General features: G+C 40.2%; 1 protein-coding gene across 5 annotated transcripts in view; it reads left to right on the top strand.

The window, feature by feature from the left end:
- The window catches only part of NYAP2 (neuronal tyrosine-phosphorylated phosphoinositide-3-kinase adaptor 2), a 180,614-nt gene that overhangs the window by 62,441 nt on the left and 95,617 nt on the right, over window positions 1-22,556 (top strand). For all 5 annotated transcript variants that reach the window (XM_073359901.2, XM_073359902.2, XM_073359900.2 and 2 more), the window contains one exon: window positions 21,614-21,912. In XM_073359901.2, the coding sequence (XP_073216002.2) occupies window positions 21,614-21,912 (299 nt within the window). The remainder of the gene's footprint in view (window positions 1-21,613; window positions 21,913-22,556) is intronic.

Below are 22,556 nucleotides of genomic sequence, written 5' to 3'. Positions count from 1 at the left end.
CAGTGGGGCCTAGCAGACCCAGCCACTAAATTCTGATTGTACTTCACAATGTACACACAGAATCCCTGGCTCTAAGCACTTGCAATCTAAGGCAGACAAAGAGTGGGTGGAGGAAAAGCTAAAGTGGTTCGCTCATGGTCACACAGCGGGTCAGTGGCAGAGTCCAGTTCTCCCAATTCCCAATCCAGTGCTGTGTGCACTAGACAACACTGCCTTTTCCTACTGGTCTCAAGTTTGGCACGCAAAATGAGTGGACACTTCTGAGAATGTAATGTACCTTCTCCATGCTGTTTTTGTATCTTGAAAATGTGATTAATAGTTACTAACCTATTTCATAAGATTAGTCACAAGGCATAAGTCATTAACATTTATAAATAGGCTTAGCAGAATTTGATTTTTATTTTTTATATTTTTGACAGATAATATCAATGTTTATTTGAAAACAGTTTTTTTAAAGTTTTATCCATTTAAATTTTCACAGTTGCAGGAAATTATGGGGGTGTCAAACAATTGTTTGATTTTAAATCTCAGCATATACGGTCTTTAAAGCTTTATAAGCCATTAAAACACAAATTGTCAGCATCACGTGTCAAAATGTACAAAGTAAATATCCTTCAGTCAACAAATCATACTCAATTTTACTATTCATTCACTAGTTCCTTTGTAACCAGCCTAATTCATTAGTCTAAGCCACTGGATTTTTACTTTAAATTCTTCAAGTGCATTTTTCTTTCTTTGCCGATCTGTAAATTTTGATTATTGATGAAAACATTTTTCATAGGTTTGTGTGTGTACAGTGAAATCAACATTTACCAATTTAAAATCTTTCAAACCAATTTAAAATCTCTCAAACCTTTACAAAGCTCTTGGAGAACTTTGCACTTCTGTAATAGCCTCCATCCAAAGTTTTCCATTACAGACAGAGTGCTTATTTTCTGATGTCTTTCCCACAGTAGCTCTTTCTATTTTAAAACCTAAAATTTACTTGCTATAAATTGATGGTTGAAATGATAGGTGAGACACTGCTTTATATCTAACCTGTTTTTTCTGTGACTGAGTTCAGCGTCTTTCCCTTTGCTGTGTGCTTTTGTAGGGACTTACTCTTCGTTACTGATTCCATTAGCAATAAACAGATAAAATGTGTATGATGTAAACTTGTTAGCCATGGTTTAGCTCCCAGAATATTTTATTCAGCGATATGAACATTCCAGAATTACGAACAACCTCCATTCCCAATGTGTTCGTAACTCGGAGGTTCTACTGTATCTAGAAAGAGTGGGTAGAGCTGGCTGAAACTTTTCTGATGGAACAGATTCCTTTTGTAAAATGGTGTTTCATTGAAACTGAAACGTTCTGTGGGAACTTGTTCATTTCAACAAAATTTCATATCGGAAAAGTTTGAAAAGTAAAAGCATCTATTTAAGATAGAAGTGTTCTGTTATGACTTTTTTTAGAACACAACATTTTGGTTTTTCATATCAAAACTTTTTGAAACATATTTTACATTTAAAAAAAAGTCAATTCAAATTAAACGTTTTACTGAAAATGTGTTGATTTTACCTGAAATGATATTGTTTTGAAAAATTCATATAATGGGAAATCATTCTTTGTTTTCATTCTGATCCAGAAATGGAAATTCCGGTTCCCACACAGCTCTAATTATGGGACCCTGGATGGAAATAAACACAGGTATTAGAACTGAACTAGGGTTTTTCTGGGAAGTAGGAGTTCCAAGCTTTGTTGGGACAAGGGATCGAATAGGGATGTCTATAGACGGTGCAGTCAGTGGGGACTGAGAGCATCACAAAAAGGACAAATGTGAATGTGGTGATGAGTTATACAAGTTTAGGGCACTAAGCTGGACTTGACCTCTGGTTCCAAAAGCAAAATGCTAGTGACTTTATCCACTTTGACACATGGGAAACAAATGTCTATCTTTTCCATAGTCTCTGATATTACATTCTAACACTGCCTATCTGAATTGCCTCTGTTAAAGCTGTAATGACTGACTTAAACCTTATATGAAAGTCATGTCTATGGATTTTTTTAAAAGTATCTTTAACTGCTGTCATAGCCATGTCCCATCATTAATAAACAGGGACTTTTGGTCTTTAATTTTGCTCCAGTATTTTCTACTTTGAATAAACTAAAAAGTATTTATAGACTATTTTTTTCTTTTTTTGACTTCTGCTTCAGCTCGTCATTTTTGAGGCCCAAAACAATTTTATTGTATCTCTGTCATATGGTGTGTATTTCTGACATACCGGTGCATTTCTAGCTGTCATTTTGTACTATTTGCAGTATATAAGTGGGAAATTCTAATAACGGGCTCTAGCATCTGTCTGCTTCCCTTTTTTTCTGTTGTGCACTACATGATTCCATTGAAGACATTGCCATGTTTTTCTCCTGGAGTTAATCATTAAAGCCAGTGCTATTTACTTTTACTACATTTTAAGGTAGTATATCTGCTCCTAGCACAGATTTCAGGTGGTCTGACATTCCTAGTGTATTTGCTGAATGAAGAAAAAACCCTGTTCAGGTCTGAAAAAGAATACTCAAATACAGCTATCACAAATCTTTTTGTTGATGTGGGTCTTCTCTGACACACATTGATTGCCTGTCACACTCTGTAAATCAAAAGTATGTATGTGTGTGTTCCATAATACCACTGCTGAAAAAGAATCTAATTGTTCTTCCACTCAGCTTGAAGGGGAATAAACACACACTAATGAGCATAAGCCTAAAGGACTCATAAGTACTATAAAAATTATAATTCATATTTATTTTTATCAGCAACTCGGGAATCGTAGATATAGACATGGAAAAAGCTCATTAGACCACCCAGTTTCTCACCCTAACAATGCAGAATGCTATTTCCCTGGTGATATTTTCCAGCATAGTGTGTTTTCATGATATATGGGGTCCTATTGCTTCAGTTAATTTTGGGTTTAAATCAAGAGTGTTTTGAAGAAATTGGTAGGTATAGTGATAGTAAACTACCTGTCCACACTGGTAGCTGTGTGTACCTACAGCTGTAATATGAGTCCAAAACGTTGTTGGTTTCAACAAGATTTGCAAGCAAACCTTTTTTTTGAGTTTCCTCTTCTCCCCTGAGGGAACACTTGGGTTCTAAATTCAGGACCAGTTCAGATTTTGCCTTCAGCATTACTCTCCCTGCATTATGGCTTCCTATGGCTTGCTGGTAGGTCCCTTTGGTTTGCCTTCCAGTGTAGAATGGACCTGACTGAATAATGGCCTAGGTGGAAGGGAGGGAAGCCAATCTTGATGTGAAATACCAGGAATGCTAAGGAAGTTTGCCAAGTTTAACTACTCTGTACGTCCAACGGTTAAATGTATTTCACTTTATGGGGATTTTATAGTGGTAGGGGTGTCACCTCTCATACTTTTATCACAAGTCTTGCAATATTTGGTGGATTTTTTCGTTAAGCCTCCACTTCTGGAGGCCTGGGGTTAAGTGAGAATCTCAGCTTTCATTTAAAACAATGGGGAGTTTTAGCCCTCGTGGTTATAGACAGAGCTTGAAAATGTGATCCATGTTCATCTTAGAGGCTCAAAAACTGGAAGACTAAAAGTACCCAAAATTTATTATTTAAAAAAGATATGATTTTAAAGACAATCTCATGATTTGTTTTGTTGTTTTTATTTTTTGAGACCTAACATAGGATTATTGAATGTTTGGGACTGGTAGTACTTTAGTGGTCCCTCTTCCCTGTACCTCTGATCTTCCTGTTCCTGCCAAACAAAGCATTAATTATGCATTAAGCCATAAAATATCCACTTGGTTTTACTTAACAAAATGGTTAGCCTTTATTTAGCATACAGTAGAAAGGAATATCCAAGGGTGGGAGTCTACAGAACAATACACTAGTCTAGCCACATACAGAAATTTACTGTACCAGGTCTCTACGTATAAACTCACTATCTTCAGATCTCCAGTTCAGAAGATAACACACACTATTCTACAGATGCATTCAGGTCCAGCACTAGTGTGTAGACTAGAAAATGACTTATATTTTGATCCTCCAGTATTCCCAGGAGTACATCTGCTCACATGAACTCCAGTTTAGCCCATGTATTGTCCAGAACTCATTAACCTTTTATTTACTATGTTTGATTATTATGCAAAGTTCATGTGTGACACTGGACTACAATATATTTGCTTGGAAACTGTTTTTAGCCTCCATGTACACAGAATATGAACAGAGCAACCATGGAAGGAACAGGACATGTATACGCATAGGCCTCTCCAGCCTAAGAAATTTCTATCTAACTCTTAAAATGATTTGCTTTTGGGACATCCTACCAAAAAGTAAACGTTCTGCTGCCAGTACAAGAAAGAGCACAGTAGTAGGTGTGCTGTATTACAGTAGTTATTGTCTATCTGTGCACTAAGCAGGGGGTGGGAAGAAGTGTTTAGTGGTCTTCCTCTAAACAGAGAAGCTATAGGACTCCACTGTAACGAATGCAAAGCTGAGTCTCTGTTGAAGCTACTGGATGTACAGCTATCCTTTAATCCTGACTGACCTGGCCTGTGATACCTAGTGTATTCACACAGGGCCTCCTTAAATTCTGGCCTGGATTAAGACATCATTGAATAGAACATATTGCTGCAGGGTAAAATTTTCAAAAAGGCCTAAATCCCTGAAAGTTTTGCCAGCAATCTTGCAAAATTAGTAATAAAAATAATCCTTAACCCAACAAAAAGAAAAAAACAATGTTGTGCTCTTTGATACCTTTTTTTGTAAAATGAGGCTCAGACTTCATTTCACTACAGCATCCCAGTCTGTTCTGGGAGCAATTTCATACCATCCCAATGCACAGCAAACATTCTTTTGGAAAGTTCAAATGCGGAGCATACATAGGTATAATTCAACTATTGCCATGACTTATGTCCCCTTCTGGTGGGGTTGTGTTTTTTTCTGGAATACTTGAAAAAGCATGAGCCTCACACAGACTTTCACAGCCTGGAAGACAACACTTTTTGTTGAATTAGGCATGGATTTCATGTCGCTGCAGCTTCGCAAGCTGTACTGAAAACCCTTTGGGTTATATCAGAAGGATGCCAGTCAGCTACAGTAGCTTCACTTTCTTTCCATTTGCAGGGGCAATTTCTGAGTAATAGAAATTCAACACATACTGCTTTTTTTCAAGGTAATCCGCTTACCTGCAATTATTATAGCCATAGCTGGTATTTCATTCCTCACCGTGAAGCTCTATGTTTAAGACCCCGTAGGATTTGCTTCAATGGACTTGGGTTCACGCCTCTAATACTTAAGAGAATAAGCATCCCCTTTTCATAGCCTTTGTGAATACATAGGAGAAGAACATTTAAAATCAAATGTTGACTTTGCACATGCACAACTCTCATTGTTTTCAGTGGGAGATGCATGCATATGTCAGCAGGCAGAATTGGCTTCTTAATATGAATTTTATGCTGGAGCATTATGGTAAGTACATGTAAATGACATGCAGTCCTTTGCTGGGTAGTTTCTTTCAGTGAACTAATTTAAATCAGTGAGTCTTAACCGTATTCTCACATTGTGCCATGTAATTTTAAATCAACTTTGTTTATAAAAATACAATTTCTGTTTCCCCCCCATTTTCTTTCAGTGTAGGTGCTTAGTTTATTATAACCATGCATCTGACAAAATTGGCTTAGTTATTGGCATCCATCAAGGCAGGGAAAGATTTCTTTTTATTTTCAAATGTAGGCATAAAGTATGTTAATATTATCTTGTGGTGATAACTATCATTTTGTTACAAATAGATATGCCATGAAGAGAGCCGCAGAGAGCTGTTCATTGGGAAATTTGAATGTTAGTGAACAAGACCCTGCAGCCCTTTAGGCTTGGATGCAAAGTGACTCTGAAAGCTGCCAATATTGATGTACAGTATTGGATTCAGTTGTTTTATCAGCCTGAGACCAGTCAGAGCGGAAGAGTGAGAGAACAGACTCTATTTTCAGAATCATCTGAGATGCATTGCACATTGTGCATTGCATTCTGTATAATGTCCATATATAGTCACACCTCTGAAAAATGTGCTTAATTTTCAGAGGTTGCAGTAATTTTGCAAGGTACAAGAAGCTGGTAGTGCTGAGATATGATAGATTTATTTCATATGGTGGTATCAAGGAATGAATGGGTATTTTGCTTCAAAAATATAATGGGCCAGAGTGTGGATGGTGCTGCTGACATATTCTGGCTATAAAGCCATGATAACTGGCTCTGGGAGAAATATTCCAGTGGAAAGGGGATTCTCTGGTAATGTAGAGACACTACATTTTCCTCCTAACAGTGGATGGGATGTGACCAGGGTGCAGCCAGGAGGTGTCTATGCTGGGGACAATTAGCAGCTGTAGTAAGTCAGAGCAGCTGTCAGGCTGTTCTGACTACGTCTGCAGATCAGCCCTATATGCAGGGGTCCCATGATCCAGGGAAGTACCAAGGTGGGCTTTATGCCACCTTTGCAGCTCCTGCGAACTTACACTGTGCCTTTCTCAGTTATAGATGAAAATCTGGCCCCAAATTTTTAATCACATGACTTACTACTAAAACACAGCACATCAGCGATTTTTCGTTTTAAAGTTGAAAGGGATACCTGTGTATTAAAGGTCAGTTTTTAATGCAGCATCTAAAAATGCACCTGAAATATTTGAGAGCACACCTGTTTGTGTAGGCAAAACCCCTGGGGGCACTAGGACCCAGGTAGCATTCAGGGCCGGCTCTAGGTTTTTTGCCGCCCCAAGCAAAAAATTTGCCACTCCAAGAGCGCAACTGCCGAAGCAAAAGGAAAAAAAAAAAGGGTGGCCGGAATGCCGCCCCTGGAATTGTGCCACCCCAAGCACGTGCTTGCTTTGCTGGTGCCTAGAGCCGGTCCTGGTAGCATTCCACTCACATGGCTTCAAGGAGAAGCCAGCCTGAGAAACAATTCAAGCAGGGAGTGGAACCTAGGGATACTGATGTCTCAGGCTATTCTCTGCAGTTTTCACTCTGAACATTCTGCCATTGGCTATTTGCTCCAACCCACTGCCTGCCTTTGTTTTTACTTTCCTGCTACATAACCCCACTGAAAGGGTTTAAATAGCAAGACAAAACTAAAGAAACCTCAGAATGAATATGCTCTTTGCACTTAGCCTGCTGATCCCTCTGTTTTTATGCTCTAACCCTTTTCCCTACCTTTTCTCTGTCATGTCTGGGTAGCCTGAATCTCTTCAGGGCACAGACTGTTCCTTATTCTATTGCTGTACAGTACAAGTGGGGTCCAATTTTCAGTTGACCCCTAGGCATTACCATTATAAGCATCATTAGTATTTTAAGTAGTAGTGGTAGCAATAGTGGTATACAAATATTATGAGTCTGATTGTGTTCTCATATGGGTTTCCGACTGATTCAACTGTGTTGACTTCAGTGGAGTTTCCCCTGCTTTACAGATCAGCTTTGTTGGGCTTCTGAAAATCTCACCCTACATCTTCTGCTGTGGGAACTGACATGCTATTGAAAATCCTTAATGTTTCCCTTTGCACTTGCTACTTGAGCTGTATATTTAAAAGGAAAGTAGACTCATATTGATTAGATGGCCTTAGAAAAGTGTCTGTAAATCATTGCTGGAAATAAGCCTGTTGCTGGAAAGGCTAGAGACAAGGTAATACCTTGGCAAGCAAAGCACGGCTCCTGTGTGCTTGACTTCCAAATCCCACTTCTGAGAGCTCCAACATGTTTCCTTTGTTTGTGCCAAGTCTAAAGTTTTTCCAGTATCTGATCCAAAAAGGAAGTCTTTATTCCTTTCTATAAATTTCCTCCCATGAGAAATTGTCTTGTCTATCTAAGAATCCTCTGTCTACTGATCCAAGCCATAGAAGCATTGTAGCAGCTAAAATTCACAACTAGAGGCTTTCATATGTTAATTTACATATTTCATTTCAATAATTACTTACTCATTCATCCACATGCACCTGGGCATAATAGATGCTGCCCCAACATGATTTTCCATTGAAAGTGTACAACTTTGTCAAATCTCCACCCATTTCTGATAAGGTGCAAACATGCATTCCATTAAAGTGAACACAAATTTGCACTCGGCTTAAATATTGCATATGGCAGGTTTCTAATCTGAAATCACTCTCAAACTCTGAGGGAGCGTATGAGCTCTCATTTCTTGGCTTTTAGCTGAGCATTTCGCATGCAAAAATTTTAAAACATAGCCAATCAGAACCCGCTTCACTGATGTTCATTAAGCTTCCCCTATGTTCAAAAACTAGGAATATTTTTAGGCTGTGTCATAAATATAAAGGGAAGGGTAAACACCTTTAAAATCCCTCCTGGCCGGAGGAAAAACCCTTTCACCTGGAAAGGGTTAAGAAGTTAGGATAACCTCTCTGGCACCTGACCAAAATGACCAATGAGGAGACAAGATACTTTCAAAGCTGGAGAGGGGGAGAAAACAAAGGTTCTCTCTGTCTGTGTGATGCTTTTGCCGGGACCAGAGCAGGAATGCAGGTCAGAACTCCTGTAAAGAGTTAGTAAGCAATCTAGTTAGATATGCGTTAGATTCTGTTTTGTTTAAATGGCTGATAAAATAAGCTGTGCTGAATGGAATGTATATTCCTGTTTTTGTGTCTTTTTGTAACTTAAGGTTTTGCCTAGAGGGATTCTCTATGTTTTGAATCTGATTACCCTGTAAGGTATATACCATCCTGATTTTATAGAGGTGATTCTTTTACTTTTTTTCTTCAATTAAAATTCTTCTTTTAAGAACCTGATTGCTTTTTCATTGTCCTTAAGATCCAAGGGTTTGGGTCTGTGTTCACCTATGCAAATTGGTGAGGATTTTTATCAAGCCTTCCCCAGGAAAGGGGATGTAGGGTTTGGGGGGGAAAGATGTTTCCAAGCGGGCTCTTTCCCTGTTATATATTTGTTAGACGCTTGGTGGTGGCAGCAATAAAGTCCAAGGGCAAAAGGTAAAATAGTTTGTACCTTGAGGAAGTTTTAACCTAAGCTGGTAAAAAAAAAAAAAAAAAAGCTTTAGGGGGGTTTCATGCAGGTCCCCACATCTGTACCCTAGAGTTCAGAGTGGGGAAGGAAACTTGACAGGCTGTTTTTTATCTGTCTCTAGATTGTGACACTGAAGCATCATCGTCCAGTCCTGAGGGCAGAGCAGTGGAGATACTCCACCTCAGCGAGATATCACACAATGCTACACCCCTGTATGGGGAGCCGTATAGTACTCACTTGTGTTGCCAGCAAGCCATGGCAATCCGTGGCTCCACCTACTCTGTCTCTTTCCATCCCTTTAGTGGCACATTGCATTTCCTGAGGAGTAGTTGGTGAGCAGTTCTGCCCAGTACCTAGGAGAGCTGCATATCTTTACAGAATCCATTTATTCCAATCAAATTTGCTGTAAACATAATATACCATAGTTCTATTTTAAGACTCTTTAAGTACCTTCTCTAAATTCCAATTATAGTAGGTTTCCAGTGCTTTATTATGAAAATAGTTATCAGCAGGGGCATGGTAAGCCTTTCCTTTGAGAGAGAATATTAGACCTTTTATTCAACCCTGCTGTGAACAGTCTTGATTAGAAGACTAAAATGTCTGCTTTGTAACCCATCGTCCAGTGTGTGTGTTATGTATCTCCTTTCATTCGCACTGAGTCTATTTCAACGCCCAGTTGCTTGGCATGGTCCTTTAGGTCAAGCTGTATAGGCTAACACAGCTAGTGCCAAAGTTCCCAGTAAAATCCCCAGTGGTGGCCAAGATGGTGAATGTCTGGTGCAGGAGTGGGAGGCCCTGGGAGGGCACTGAGGGCTAGTTGGGGGAGCTGGCAGGAACATAGGGGCAGCAGGGGAGCTAGGGGTAGCCGGGGGGGCAGGGAGTGATTCTCTACAGAGTCTGTACCTGGCTCCTGCTTCCAACAGGGGGAATCGACTAACTGGGTGGCCCTGCTGCCTGACTCTACGCCAGGTTCTCAGCTGCTCCAGATCTCATGCTGCCCTGCTGGGTCTCGGGTGCAGCATCCCCAGCTCCATGCTGACCCACTGCCAAACGCACGTGGCACTGATACCTACCAGTTTGTAGAATGCTCTGCAGTCAGGGAGGGAGAGGAGCTGCCTGGCCTGGGCTGGCAGAAGTACCCCCACCCCGAGTTGTCAAAAAAAAATCTGCTTGAAGGCCATGGCTGTCACACTTTCACAATAACAATGTGTATAATTCTGCTAGGATTCCTGTGGCAATGTTATCACAGCTAACAGTGAATCATAGAATATCAGGGTTGGAAGGGACCTCAGGAGGTCATCTAGTCCAACCCCCTGCTCAAAAGCAGGACCAATCCCCAATTAAATCATCCCAGCCAGGTCTTTGTCAAGCCTGACCTTAAAAACTTCTAAGGAAGGAGATTCCACCACCTCCTTAGGCAACGCATTCCAGTGTTTCACCACCCTCCTAGTGAAAAAGTTTTTCCTAATATCCAACCTAAACCTCCCCTACTGCAACTTGAGACCATTACTCCTTGTCCTGTCCTCTTCTACCACTGAGAATAGTCTAGAACCATCCTCTCTGGAACCACCTCGCAGATAGTTGAAAGCAGCTATCAAATCCCCCCTCATTCTTCTCTTCTGCAGACTAAACAATCCCAGTTCCCTCAGCCTCTCCTCATAAGTCATGTGTTCCAGACCCCTAATAATTTTTGTTGCCCTTCGCTGGACTCTTTCCAATTTATCCACATCCTTCTTGTAGTGTGGGGCCCAAAACTGGACACAGTACTCCAGATGAGGCCTCACCAATGTCGAATAGAGGGGGACGATCACGTCCCTCGATCTGCTCGCTATGCCCCTACTTATACATCCCAAAATGCCATTGGCCTTCTTGGCAACAAGGGCACACTGCTGACTCATATCCAGCTTCTCGTCCATTGTCACTCCTAGGTCCTTTTCCGCAGAGCTGCTGCCTAGCCATTCGGTCCCTAGTCTGTAGCTGTGCATTGGATTCTTCCGTCCTAAGTGCAGGACCCTGCACTTATCCTTATTGAACCTCATCAGATTTCTTTTGGCCCAATCCTCCAATTTGTCTAGGTCCCTCTGTATCCTATCCCTGCCCTCCAGCGTACCTACCACTCCTCCCAGTTTAGTATCATCCGCAAATTTGCTGAGAGTGCAATCCACACCATCCTCCAGATCATTTATGAAGATATTGAACAAAACCGGCCCCAGGACCGACCTCTGGGGCACTCCTCTTGACATCGGCTGCCAACTAGACATGGAGCCATTGATCACTACCCGTTGAGCTCGACAATCTAGCCAACTTTCTACCCACCTTATAGTGCATTCATCCAGCCCACATTTCTTTAACTTGCTGACAAGAATACTGTGGGAGACCGTGTCAAAAGCTTTGCTAAAGTCAAGAAACAATACATCCACTGCCAGTGCTGGCATGCAATATCTAAGAAATCAGCATTGATGTTGTAGGTAGAGATGGACTCAGCTACAACCCAGGATCACTCCCAAACTTTGTGCCTGCGGGGAAGGGAAGATGCTCATACACATGTTAAACCTCATGCTTAGGGCTTAAATTCTCATGGAGTATATCCCAGAGCCCACTATGCCCCCACCCCAATTCTCCATGGTGGGGAGGGGGAAAGAGGGGCATGTTCTGGGGCTCAGGACTTCTGCCCCATAGTAGATGGGTGTGCACCAGAGCTCAGGGCTTTAGCTGCAGGGTGGGGATGGGGGCTTGGGGCTTTAGCCCCATGGGGCTAAAATATTTACCGGAGGTCCACTCCGGACAGCTCTGGCTGAATTTAATGCTACAGGACTTTAGCTTATCTCTAATTATTACAGGTCAGGGTGAGACCTAATTTGGAAACCAGATTATCCCACATCGGCCTACTGAGAGGTTCTGACAAAGAGGGATCTGATCCAGTATGGATATTGCTATGTCCTATGACTCAAAGCTAAACTCCTCTGAATTGAGTGGCTGCCCCATATCTGTAAAGGGAAGAGCCATAACCCCTGATTCAAAATCAATTTCTGGCTCTGGAATCAAATGTTCTGAGCTCAGACCTATCTCTTCATTTTAAGATGTTTTATGTGTTAATAGGGAAACAACTAGTAGAATTACATGCTAGTCTGCTGGGAAATGATTTTTCTGGATATATAATATAGCTCCAGAAAGAGCTACATGAATCCTCTCTTGCAAATGGTATAATAGCACAAACCAAAGGAAACTCCTATGAATCATCTCAGTAATTTCAGCAGGACTACACATGTGGGTAAGGGAGATAACTTGCATGTGCAATGTCTGCAGGATCAAACCCTATGTTTATAGACTTGACTTTGATAAAAAAGGAGCCAAGCCTAGGAGTTCACAGCAGTACTGAGTGCTGTGTCATGAGAGACCTGACTTTTTGAGCAGCATCTGATCTCTTGCCACTAAAGATGATGCATATGGCAGAAGTAAAATATTTCATTGGCATGGAAGTGTGTGTTTGCTGCTCACTGGATCAGCTGCTCCTGCTGGCCAGTACAGCAAGTGACACTGGGGTTGAACTTTGTTTCTCTTTACTTGAACTTCAGGCCTGTGTATCAATGTTACAGGTTTTATTATCTTCCAGATCCTGGTAAGATGCTGATGTGGGATAATCAGGCGCCATTAGGACCTTTGGTTTGATTGGGCTGCAGCATGGTGCAGACATTCTATGCTTGGGAGAGGATGGGAAGGGTGAGACAAGGAATGGGGTCGCTGAAAAGAAAATGCAATTTAAACTAAAAAAAAAAAAATACAAGCCGAATCCTTTCAATTTGGAAAGCTCCTGCTGTTCGTGTGTATGACTAACATGACGTAGCTCAATGTAAACAATATAGTTGTATATTATAGCACTGGTGTGTGCATTTCCCTGACTCCATGGTTGTGATCCTAGCTTTCCCGCCCCCTCACATCTATCACTATTACATCTCATGGACTGTTGAAATCATGTTTGAGGATAAAAATAGTGAATGCCTAAAAACTGAAGATACTAGTTCCAATTTACAAATATAATTTATGCTAATCTTGAAAGGGCCTTTCTGATACAAAGTTAAATATGTCATCCTAATATATACATATGTAATTTATTCCAGTGGGGAACAGACATTTCAAAGCCACTTCAGTCCTTTATCTTCAGAACATTTGATGTGAACAGAGAATGTGCATATTAATTGGCATAAGAGTAAACAAGGGGTTAAAGTATCCTAAAATAAGTTACTGTTTGCTTAACTGTGACAATACTAATTGCTTTGAGTAATAAATTTTTATTTATTCAGTCAAGAGAATGCCTCTAGCTAGCACACACACAGTTCTTGAGTCAAATATTAGCACTGTATCTACAATAGGTCATTTTGTTGTCTTTCAGCGTAGTTCATTTCTGTAACATCTTCTTTTTTCCCCTGTCTCTGAATTAATGTATCTCGTTGGACTAGACTGATCTACTATGGAAAGTATACCAGCTGGGTCTATAGGCTTCCTATGGTAGCAGGCTTTGCAATGATTTGTGGTACACTACTCCACAGATACACACTCCTCTGGGTCTTACCATTGCTGAGGCCCACAGCCTGGATTTTGCCAGCTCACCCAAGAGATGAATCAGGCCAGCAACTGCTATCAAGTGTCTCTCCTTACTCTGAATAAGGAGCAGTCACTACTATAACTTCCTTTGGGTTGCCATAGCCAGAACAAGAAGCCTCTTTTTATAGAGGCAGAGCACAGCTCTTCACGGCTTGTGAATGACAAATGTAAATGCAAAGGTTCTGTGTGAATAATAGAACACCTTGCAATTCCATGGCATCTTCTAGCTAAGAACTGCAAAAGTAGTGTTAAAATATCAGATGCAGGAACACAGAAGGAGAAAAATAGATCTCTCTCAGTGGATATGAAGTGCCTAAAATGAATGCTTGTGCCTGAGGCATGAAACCAATAGATTATAGGTCTGAACTGGCAAGAAGGGCTCAGGGAAGAAGATGTGACTTTACAGTATTTGAACATCATGGGATTTAAGCAACCACAATAATTCTGAATCCCTCCAGCTTTACTCAGAACTGTGATATTGTAAGGTATTTGCAGTTTCTAAAATAAATATATAAATCACATAATTGTATTAGTTTGCTGTACAGAATTTTAATTACATTTCTGCAAGTAACTCGTGATGTAATTTCCATAGAGCAAAGTAACAGAATAACTTTAAACCCATTATTTGTAACACACATTAGGGGGAAAAAAGTGAGGTAGAAAGACTCCACAGTCTGACAAGCAATGTCCAAGTATTAAGCAAATGCCACCATTTCTGTTTGGCCAGTATTTCTTAATTAATGTAAATTCTCTGCCTTCAATATCCAACTTCAGAGTTAAGAAGCTTTTTATTATGACTGACTAGTAAAGCAAACTGGAATCAAAAAAATAACCAGTACTCTGTAGGGTTTTATTTTTTGTTCAGGATGTTGACCCCTTTATACACTATACATTTCAGTGTATAGTATATAGAACAGTATAAACAAGTCATTGTATGATATTTTCATGTGTACTAACTTCATTAGTGCTTTTTATGTAGCCTGTTGTAAAACTAGGCAAATAGCTAGATAAGTTGATGTATCCCGTGGAGGACCTCTGCTTACTCCCAGTGGTATTTGTATCCCTGGCTGAGAACCACTGCACTATAATACATGGGTAGAATTTAAATAGGCTGAATATGATTAGCTGAGTAGTTATTTGGCCAGGACACCAGAGCTATCAACCTAGAGATGGGCAAACTATTGTTATTAATAGCATTTGCTACACATTTAGTCTGTTTTTTAGGTTAGTGACTTCTAACCCTGCCTTGCCTAGTTCTGACCTCAACAAGGACTCAGTTGAGAGGGCAACCCTGAATCTGAGGCCACAACTTGGCCCACCAAGTTCTGAGTTCAGTTGTGTTCAGAGTTCTTGTGAACTGAGGTTCCCTCCTTTCCCTGTTGTCAGATCAGCTTTATTCATCATCTATTGTTCCTCAATCCGGGTGAAATCCTGGCCCTATCAAAGTCAATTATAACACTGATATCATCGTGTTTAAGGCCAGAAGGAATCACCAGATCAACTAATTTGACCGCCTGTGGATCGCATCACCCAGCCAACACTGCACCCAGCCCAACAACCAGTATTAGACCAAAGTGTTTTTGCCATCTGGAGACTAAACAATTATGTGCCACAAACAGACAACAGAAAGGACTGAGGTGCACCAACACCCTAGGCCCCTAGGGAATTGATTTAGTGAGATAAACCCAGCTGATCCTAGCACTGACTTCAGTGGGGAAAGGATTGTAGTCCACGTATTTAACCTAGCTTGAAGAATAATGACTGTGCATGTTTTAGATACTGCAGTTGAAGTCCACTGGTTTGCCTTTTAATTTAAGATGAATCCTGTCTTATATGAGTGTTGGACTTGGACCCTAAGTGTCAAATTGTGACCGTCTCTAGGGTAGTGAGAGAAAGCAGGAAGCTCTGTTGACCCCTAATTCATCAAAGAAGGAGGTGGCTAGTGTTCTGGCAATGTTCAATGGCCCAAAACGGGCATGGCCAGGTGAGCTGTAGGAAGCGCATATTACATACTTAACCACTATATGTCCTATCAATGTCCCACAGTGCATCTCCAGCTCCAAGAGCCATCACTTTTTACTCTGTCTATAACGTGAGTGCTTTACATGATTAAATGTTATCACTGTGCAATTCACCCCTTACCTTAGTTTTTGCTGACAAATGTCCAGTTTTATTTTTGTTTTGTTTTTTTAACGTTACTTGGGCACATTTTTTGCTCTGTCATAGAAGCCGTTGCACCTAACCAGTTCAAATTGAAATTTCCCAAGGGAATAATCCAAATCTGCATTTCCATATATATTAATAAACTGTAACATTTTCAGCAACTCATATAATACACATTTGAAATGAGAGAGAACCTATTACCAGTACAATGGAGAGCTCAGGCACTTTCCTGTCAAAAGTAATGGGGTGAGATCATCTACACAATTATTTCTAGTAGCTGTCTCAATAGTCCTTTATGCAGCAAAGTATGTATAAATCTTTCTCAGTCCGCTATGCTGTAGCAGGACATTCTAGCTCCAGCCAGCTCGTCCTTACAAGTTGGAGGAGTACATAAATAAATCCTTTAATTCTCTCCATAGCTCAAGGCATTGTAATGTTGGAGACTCAGGTTCCAAAATGACTTCAGTGAGTTTGTTTGTTTGGGGGGAAGACAAAGGTAAATGGCAGGTCCAGATAATTCTGATTTCATTTATACTGGTATAAATCTGGTGTGACTCTGTTCACTTGGACAGAGTTATTCTGGATTTTAGCTCATGTACCTGAGATCAAGATTTGGCTCACTGCCTCTAGCGAATGGGAGAAAAGTGCCAGGCATGCTTCTAAAGAGCACCTACTGCTGTGCAACTAACAATCGCCTCAATAGTGTGAGACGGGTATTAACCTTTTGTAACCATGTCATGTAACGGGGACCAGGAACAGACGGCTAGTCTTTTACTAGCATTCGTGTCACATCTTTGATACAGGTGGTAGCTTTAGAAGAAGCTGTGGGCTTATTCTGCCCTTTGGGGAACTCCAGGGATTGATTCAACTTTGTGTGTCTGCCCTACTAATAAAGGCCATTTTGGTGGTTACTAGTGTACATGTGTAAGAATTAGACAGAAAATGAAAAAATGTCCTGTGGAAAAAATGTCCTTGCTTGGGACACATCAGGTTTGTTCTGGCTATTTGTGTTCATACTTCTGTCTTGCTATAGGTGCAAACACTGCACACCTCCTGCAGGGGCAGGTCTCAGGAAATCTTCAGTAGTTAGTATCATGAAAGCTGTTCAAGGGCAAACATAGTAGAGGTGTAAAGTTTACTATTTAACTGGCATGCAATTTATTGCATTGGTGCTCTTTGAGCCAACGGGCGGGTGCGTGAGTAGTTTAATATGTCAATGTAATTTATGGCACTGGCATACTCTTAGCCGTGGGTGGGTGCGTGCACTCATGTGTGCGCACGTGTAACCAGTAGTAAGCATCTCTTTCAAGAGTAGGTGCTGATCGCTCGAAATTTCAAAGTGACCTCCAAATGCCCATTTCTCTGCCAAATAGGAGACTTTCCAGATTTACTATACTATAGGAGTACCAGAGCTTTTAAAGATGGGAAAAAGCCCAAGACAAATCTAAATCTTTTGGAATGTCAGCCTATGATGACTTGCAGATAATTTAGAAGTAAATTTGGCATATAACAAAGATTTGCAAATCTAGAGGAAATAGAATTTTTATTGGGGAGTGTAAGATCATTCGAAGGGATGATAAAATCCACAAGCATTTTTCCTGGTCCTTTGTTTTCTTAGACAAAGGGGAAAACCACCACCACAATGAAAGCTGTGTACATTAATTTCTGAGGACAGAATTTGGTCTATGGTATACAATCTAAACATCTCTATATGGAAGTGAAATCATTACTTCTGATTAGTATATTCTATTCAGAGCATTGTATACATAACAAATGTGCCTATATATTGTAACAGGGTCAGGCCGGATGGCTAGAGGAGAGTAATAGAAGGTAGATATATTAGCCTCAGGTTAAGTAGGTCCCTTTTCCCTGGGTAAGGTAATAGGGAAGATTCCAGAACCATCAGGAACCTTCTGGAGACAATTAAGACAGACAGGCTGATTAGAACACCTGCAGCCAATGAAGAAGCTGCTAGAATCAATTAAGGCAGGCTAATTAGGGCACCTGGGTTTAAAAAAGGAGCTCACACCAGTTTGTGGTGTGCTTGTAAGGAGCTGGGAGTAAGAGGCACTAGGAGCTGAGAGTAAGAATGTGGACTGTTGGAGGACTGAGAGTAAAAGCATTATCAGACACCAGAAGGAAGGTCCTATGGTGAGGATAAAGAAGGTGGGGAAGTAGCCCAGGGAGTTGTAGCTGTTGCACAGCTGTTCCAGGAGGCACTCTAGACAGCTGCATTCCACAGGGCCCTGGGCTGGAACCCGGAGTAGAGGGTGGGCCCCCAAACCTCCCAACTCCTGGTCAGACACAGGAGGAGTTGACCTGGACTGTGGATTCACAAAAACAGCCGAACTGAGGGGGGCTGTGAAGCTCCAAGATGAGCAAATCCACCAATAAGCACAAGACCCACCAAGGTAGAGGAGGAACTTTGTCACAATATATAAATACAGTAGAATTAAGGATTAAAGTGGATCTCCTACCTGCATCCTTCAATACGTTTAAATGGTAATCCTCTTTAAATGATGTGACAGGCATTTTTTGTTGTGGCGAATCAGAGCATTATACTATCAGAACAATTTATGGAAAGATTAGTTGATCATTTAAATCAGCCACCGGTTGGTTGGTTGATTGCTTGGTAGTTTTTAATTATTAATCTTCAAATTGTGGAGGAAAACATCAAGTACTGCCTTTGATTTTTTTTGCTTGAAAATCCCTCTGGAATCGACGCCTGATTCAATAATAAGTTGGTTGTAAACATGTGCTAGTTTATATATATGTGCATCACTGGAATATGTCAAGACATGTTCAATTTCTAGCCTTTTATAATAGACTCTTCTTCTAGTGGCTGGAACTTAGAAAAGAGTGGAAATAGTATTGTGAACTAATAGAGATTCTCCCTGAGGTCATGTGGTAGGCTGCTGCTTTTGGAGCATATAATCGTCAATGTGCTATTATCTCATCTGGTACACAGTGCGTATTTGATATAAGCTGTAGCTTATCATCTCAAGAAGTATGTAATTAAATAAAAAAAGAGGTGTTCTTATGATTCCCCAGAGATCAAAGGGAGGGACGGCAGGATAATGTGATGCACAGGGCTTGCTCAATCCTCAAGTGAGCTGTAGAAAAATGGCCTTAGCTTTCGGAAACAGAGGTGTATTAATTGCCAGACCCCTTACTCAGTATTATCCTAATGAAGGATCACTTCAAACAGGATATTAAAATGGGTGCAAGTTAAACAATTTACCCACTGACAATAAGTATTGAGTGGAAGTTGTATGTATTGTGATGAAGGCCATATGGTTCAGGTGTATGTAACTGAGAGTGTACGTAACTAGCTGTCTGAATGGTTTGGATATCTGTTACAGATATAATCCCCATTCATTTTATTGTGTTGCTGAAGGTTTTTAACTGAAACAAACTGTGTTTGCATTCCAGAAATATAAGCATAAATAAGAACAGCATTCCAGAACTGATAAGTACTGCAGAAGAAATATTGTGTGCAGAACTGTCATCCCCAATGCGTTTTGGTACCTGTCTCTATACATTCAGATCTAAGTCAGCTGAGTTTTCCTTCTCATATACCTATGATTTACTTAAATTATTCCGGGTTATTTTGTCTCCTGAGAATCTGGACTGCATTCCCATTATCCATTCATCTTTCACACTTCTACCTCACTACCTTGTTGCTGCTCCCATTGCAGATTCATGTAGATTTGATGGGATAATAAGGTGGAGTTTACATTTCCCTGTATGAGAGTTATTTTTGGAGCATTTTTCCCTTGCATTCTTTTTATTCCACAGGGATTGACTAGACCCCATGATTTTTATTTCCTGAGATGCATGTATGTCTAAAGTCATAGAGGAGTACTTGGAAGTACAGATCAATCCATGGTGCTACATTTCTAAAGTAATACCCTTTTTTGCAAGACCAATTTTCTCTCTTCTTCCAAAAGATTCCTCTTGAACTTCTGATGTTTGGGATTTGTCCTGTGGGCAGGTTCTTGTCACACGGCTATAAAATCTGAGCTGAGTCGAAGTACTACTTTTAACGTTTCAAGCGTACAACCATATATCAAATACTAGATATAGATGCAGACTGATAAAATGCACTAATTATATCTCGCCAGATGTTGTTCTCACAGCATACAAAATTTAGAAGTCAACTGCTTGTTACCCTAAAATAACATGGGATGAGCGTTTTTTAATGTTTTATTATTTTATTGTTTATTATTTGCACTATGGTAGCACCTAGGGAGCCTTGGACATAAGCCAGGACCCCACCGTGCTTGGAGGTGTACAAACCCAGAACAAAAAGATGATCCCTGGTTCAAAGAGCTTACAATTCTGTAGAGTCTTCAGATCTTCATGTGGGATCAGTAATAGAAAATGCTTGGGATATGGCAGTAAATATAGATTTTACATTGTAACTTGATTTTTGACTTGACAATGATTTCAGTGAACATCCCTATGAAATTGTATAAACCGGAGATAAGAGTGAAAAAAGCCATGTAGGAAACCATTTAAAAAGAAAAGTCAGAGTGGGAAACAGAAAAATATATTTCAGATAAAAAAGTCAAATTAACTACTTAAAGTAGTGTTATTTTAGGGGGGGGTTCAACTGTTTTATAAAAATATAAAAGCAGTATTTGTAGAATTGCAGTAGCTATTTCATAGTTAAAACTGAAGCTGATTTCCTATTATTACTGATTTTTAAACCTCACCCTCTAACTACTTCAGAGAGAGAAAGAGAGATTCTTCATGAACATTTGCCTACTGCATCTCATCCCAGAGGTGACTGTTTCCTGAAAAGGTTGGTAAAAATCAGAAGAGAAGTTTTAATGCTGTGATGATTTGAAAAATTTACCTGACATTCGCTTCTGAAGGCTTTTCTGTGTTGGCTTGTAATAGCTACAGAATGGTTTGGCCTGGTTTGATTTTTAGCCTTGCTGAAGAGAAAAATGTATATATTGCTGAAGAGCTAGAAGGGAAATTAAAAAGTTTTAAACAGCTTGTGATACTCCACACTCCACAGGATATATGGGCTCATTAAAGCAGGATTATAAAATAAAGCCAGTGGGTAGGTAGGTCCCTTAGGGGAAAAGAAGATCTGGCCCAAATCAGCCATGACACACCAACGAGTCTGGAACACAAGAAGGAATTGTAAAACTGAAGGACGTGTATACTATCTGAAAGAGGGGTTGCAAGTTAAGGACATGGGCTTTCTCCATCTTGTCAATGCCAGTTTAGGTGCCTTTTTCTTAGAACTGGTCGGTATTTTTGGAATTAAAAAAAAATCATGTTTCAAACTTTTTGAAAAATAAATAAGAAAAAGTTTTGACATTTTGGGCAAAATTTCCTTCTCATGCACACAATTTTGGACGATCTACAGAGCTGGTTAAAATGTTTCAAATTAAAAAAGGAGGAAAAAATTAAAATTCTTAATTTTTATCCCCTTTTGTTGACCATCTCAAATCTCCACCCTTTAATTCCAAAGGCTAAATCCATATCTCAGTCATACTATTTTAGATCAGGGTACCTCTTTGGACTTACTGTGGATTTACACCATTGTAACTGACCTCACAATCTGTTTTTATTTTCATTGTCTCTGATTAAGTTAGCTAAGTGCACAGATTTTTTTTTTTTAAAAAAAAGACTAAAAAATATCCTCCACCCTCTCCACCCCACGCCATGGAAATGTATATCACTGAAACTTTTTTATGTAAAAGCTTTTATGATGAGATGTTGATTAAATATTAATGTCCAGAGGCCCCATTTGTAGGTGCTGTTCAAATGCAGGTAGATCCCTTACCTGTATGTGTATGTCTTTTCTCTTACAGCATAGGTGGAGAAGTCGCGAGAGGAAATGAAGGAAGCTATGTGGGCAAACATTTCCGGATGGGATTTATGACAATGCCTGCTCCTCAGGACAGACTGCCGCATCCTTGCTCTAGTGGCTTTACCGTGAGATCCCAGTCTCTTCATTCGGTTGGGGGTACCGACGATGAAAGCAGTAGCTGCTCTCGTAAACAACCTCCACCAAAACCTAAACGAGATCCCAACACCAAACTAAGCACCTCATCTGAAACGGTCAACTCTGGAACAAGTAAGAGTGGGAAACTACCGGACAAGACTGAAGGTAAATAATACAATTTTTTAGAAATGTGGTGTTAGAGAGACCCAATGTTAAGGTCAACCTATTAATAAAGTTTTCCTGAAACACTGCAAATGTATTACCTGTAGTTTAAGTAACTATGCCAGTACCATTTTCCTAGACAAAGTTATATTACAAGAGTACTTACAAAAGTAAAGTGTCTCTCTCTTTCAGAACTATAGCGGTAAAAATAGTTGCAGAGGTGGTGTATATTGCCCAGAGGCAATATTGGCTTTTGTAAGGAATGGTAACACAACCATGTCATAAGTATAAAGGGAAGAGTAAACACCTTTAAATCCCTCCTGGCCAGAGGAAAAGCCCTTTCACCTGGAAAGGGTTAAGAAGCTAGGATAACCTCTCTGGCACCTGACCAAAATGACCAATGAGGAGACAAGATACTTTCAAAGCTGGAGGGGGTGGGGGAACAAAGAGTCCTCTCTGTCTGTGTGATGCTTTTGCCGGGACCAGAGCAGGAATGCAGGTCAGAACTCCTGTAAAGAGTTAGTAAGCAATCTAGTTAGATATGCGTTAGATTCTGTTTTGTTTCAATGGCTGATAAAATAAGTTGTGCTGAATGGAATGTATATTCCTGTTTTTGTGTCTTTTTGTAACTTAAGGTTTTGCCTAGA

The sequence above is a fragment of the Lepidochelys kempii genome, chromosome 9, assembly GCF_965140285.1.
Source record: "Lepidochelys kempii isolate rLepKem1 chromosome 9, rLepKem1.hap1, whole genome shotgun sequence".
NCBI lineage: Eukaryota > Metazoa > Chordata > Testudines > Cheloniidae > Lepidochelys > Lepidochelys kempii.
Note: the sequence above shows the minus strand (reverse complement) of the source record. Positions and strands in the feature narration are given on the sequence as shown.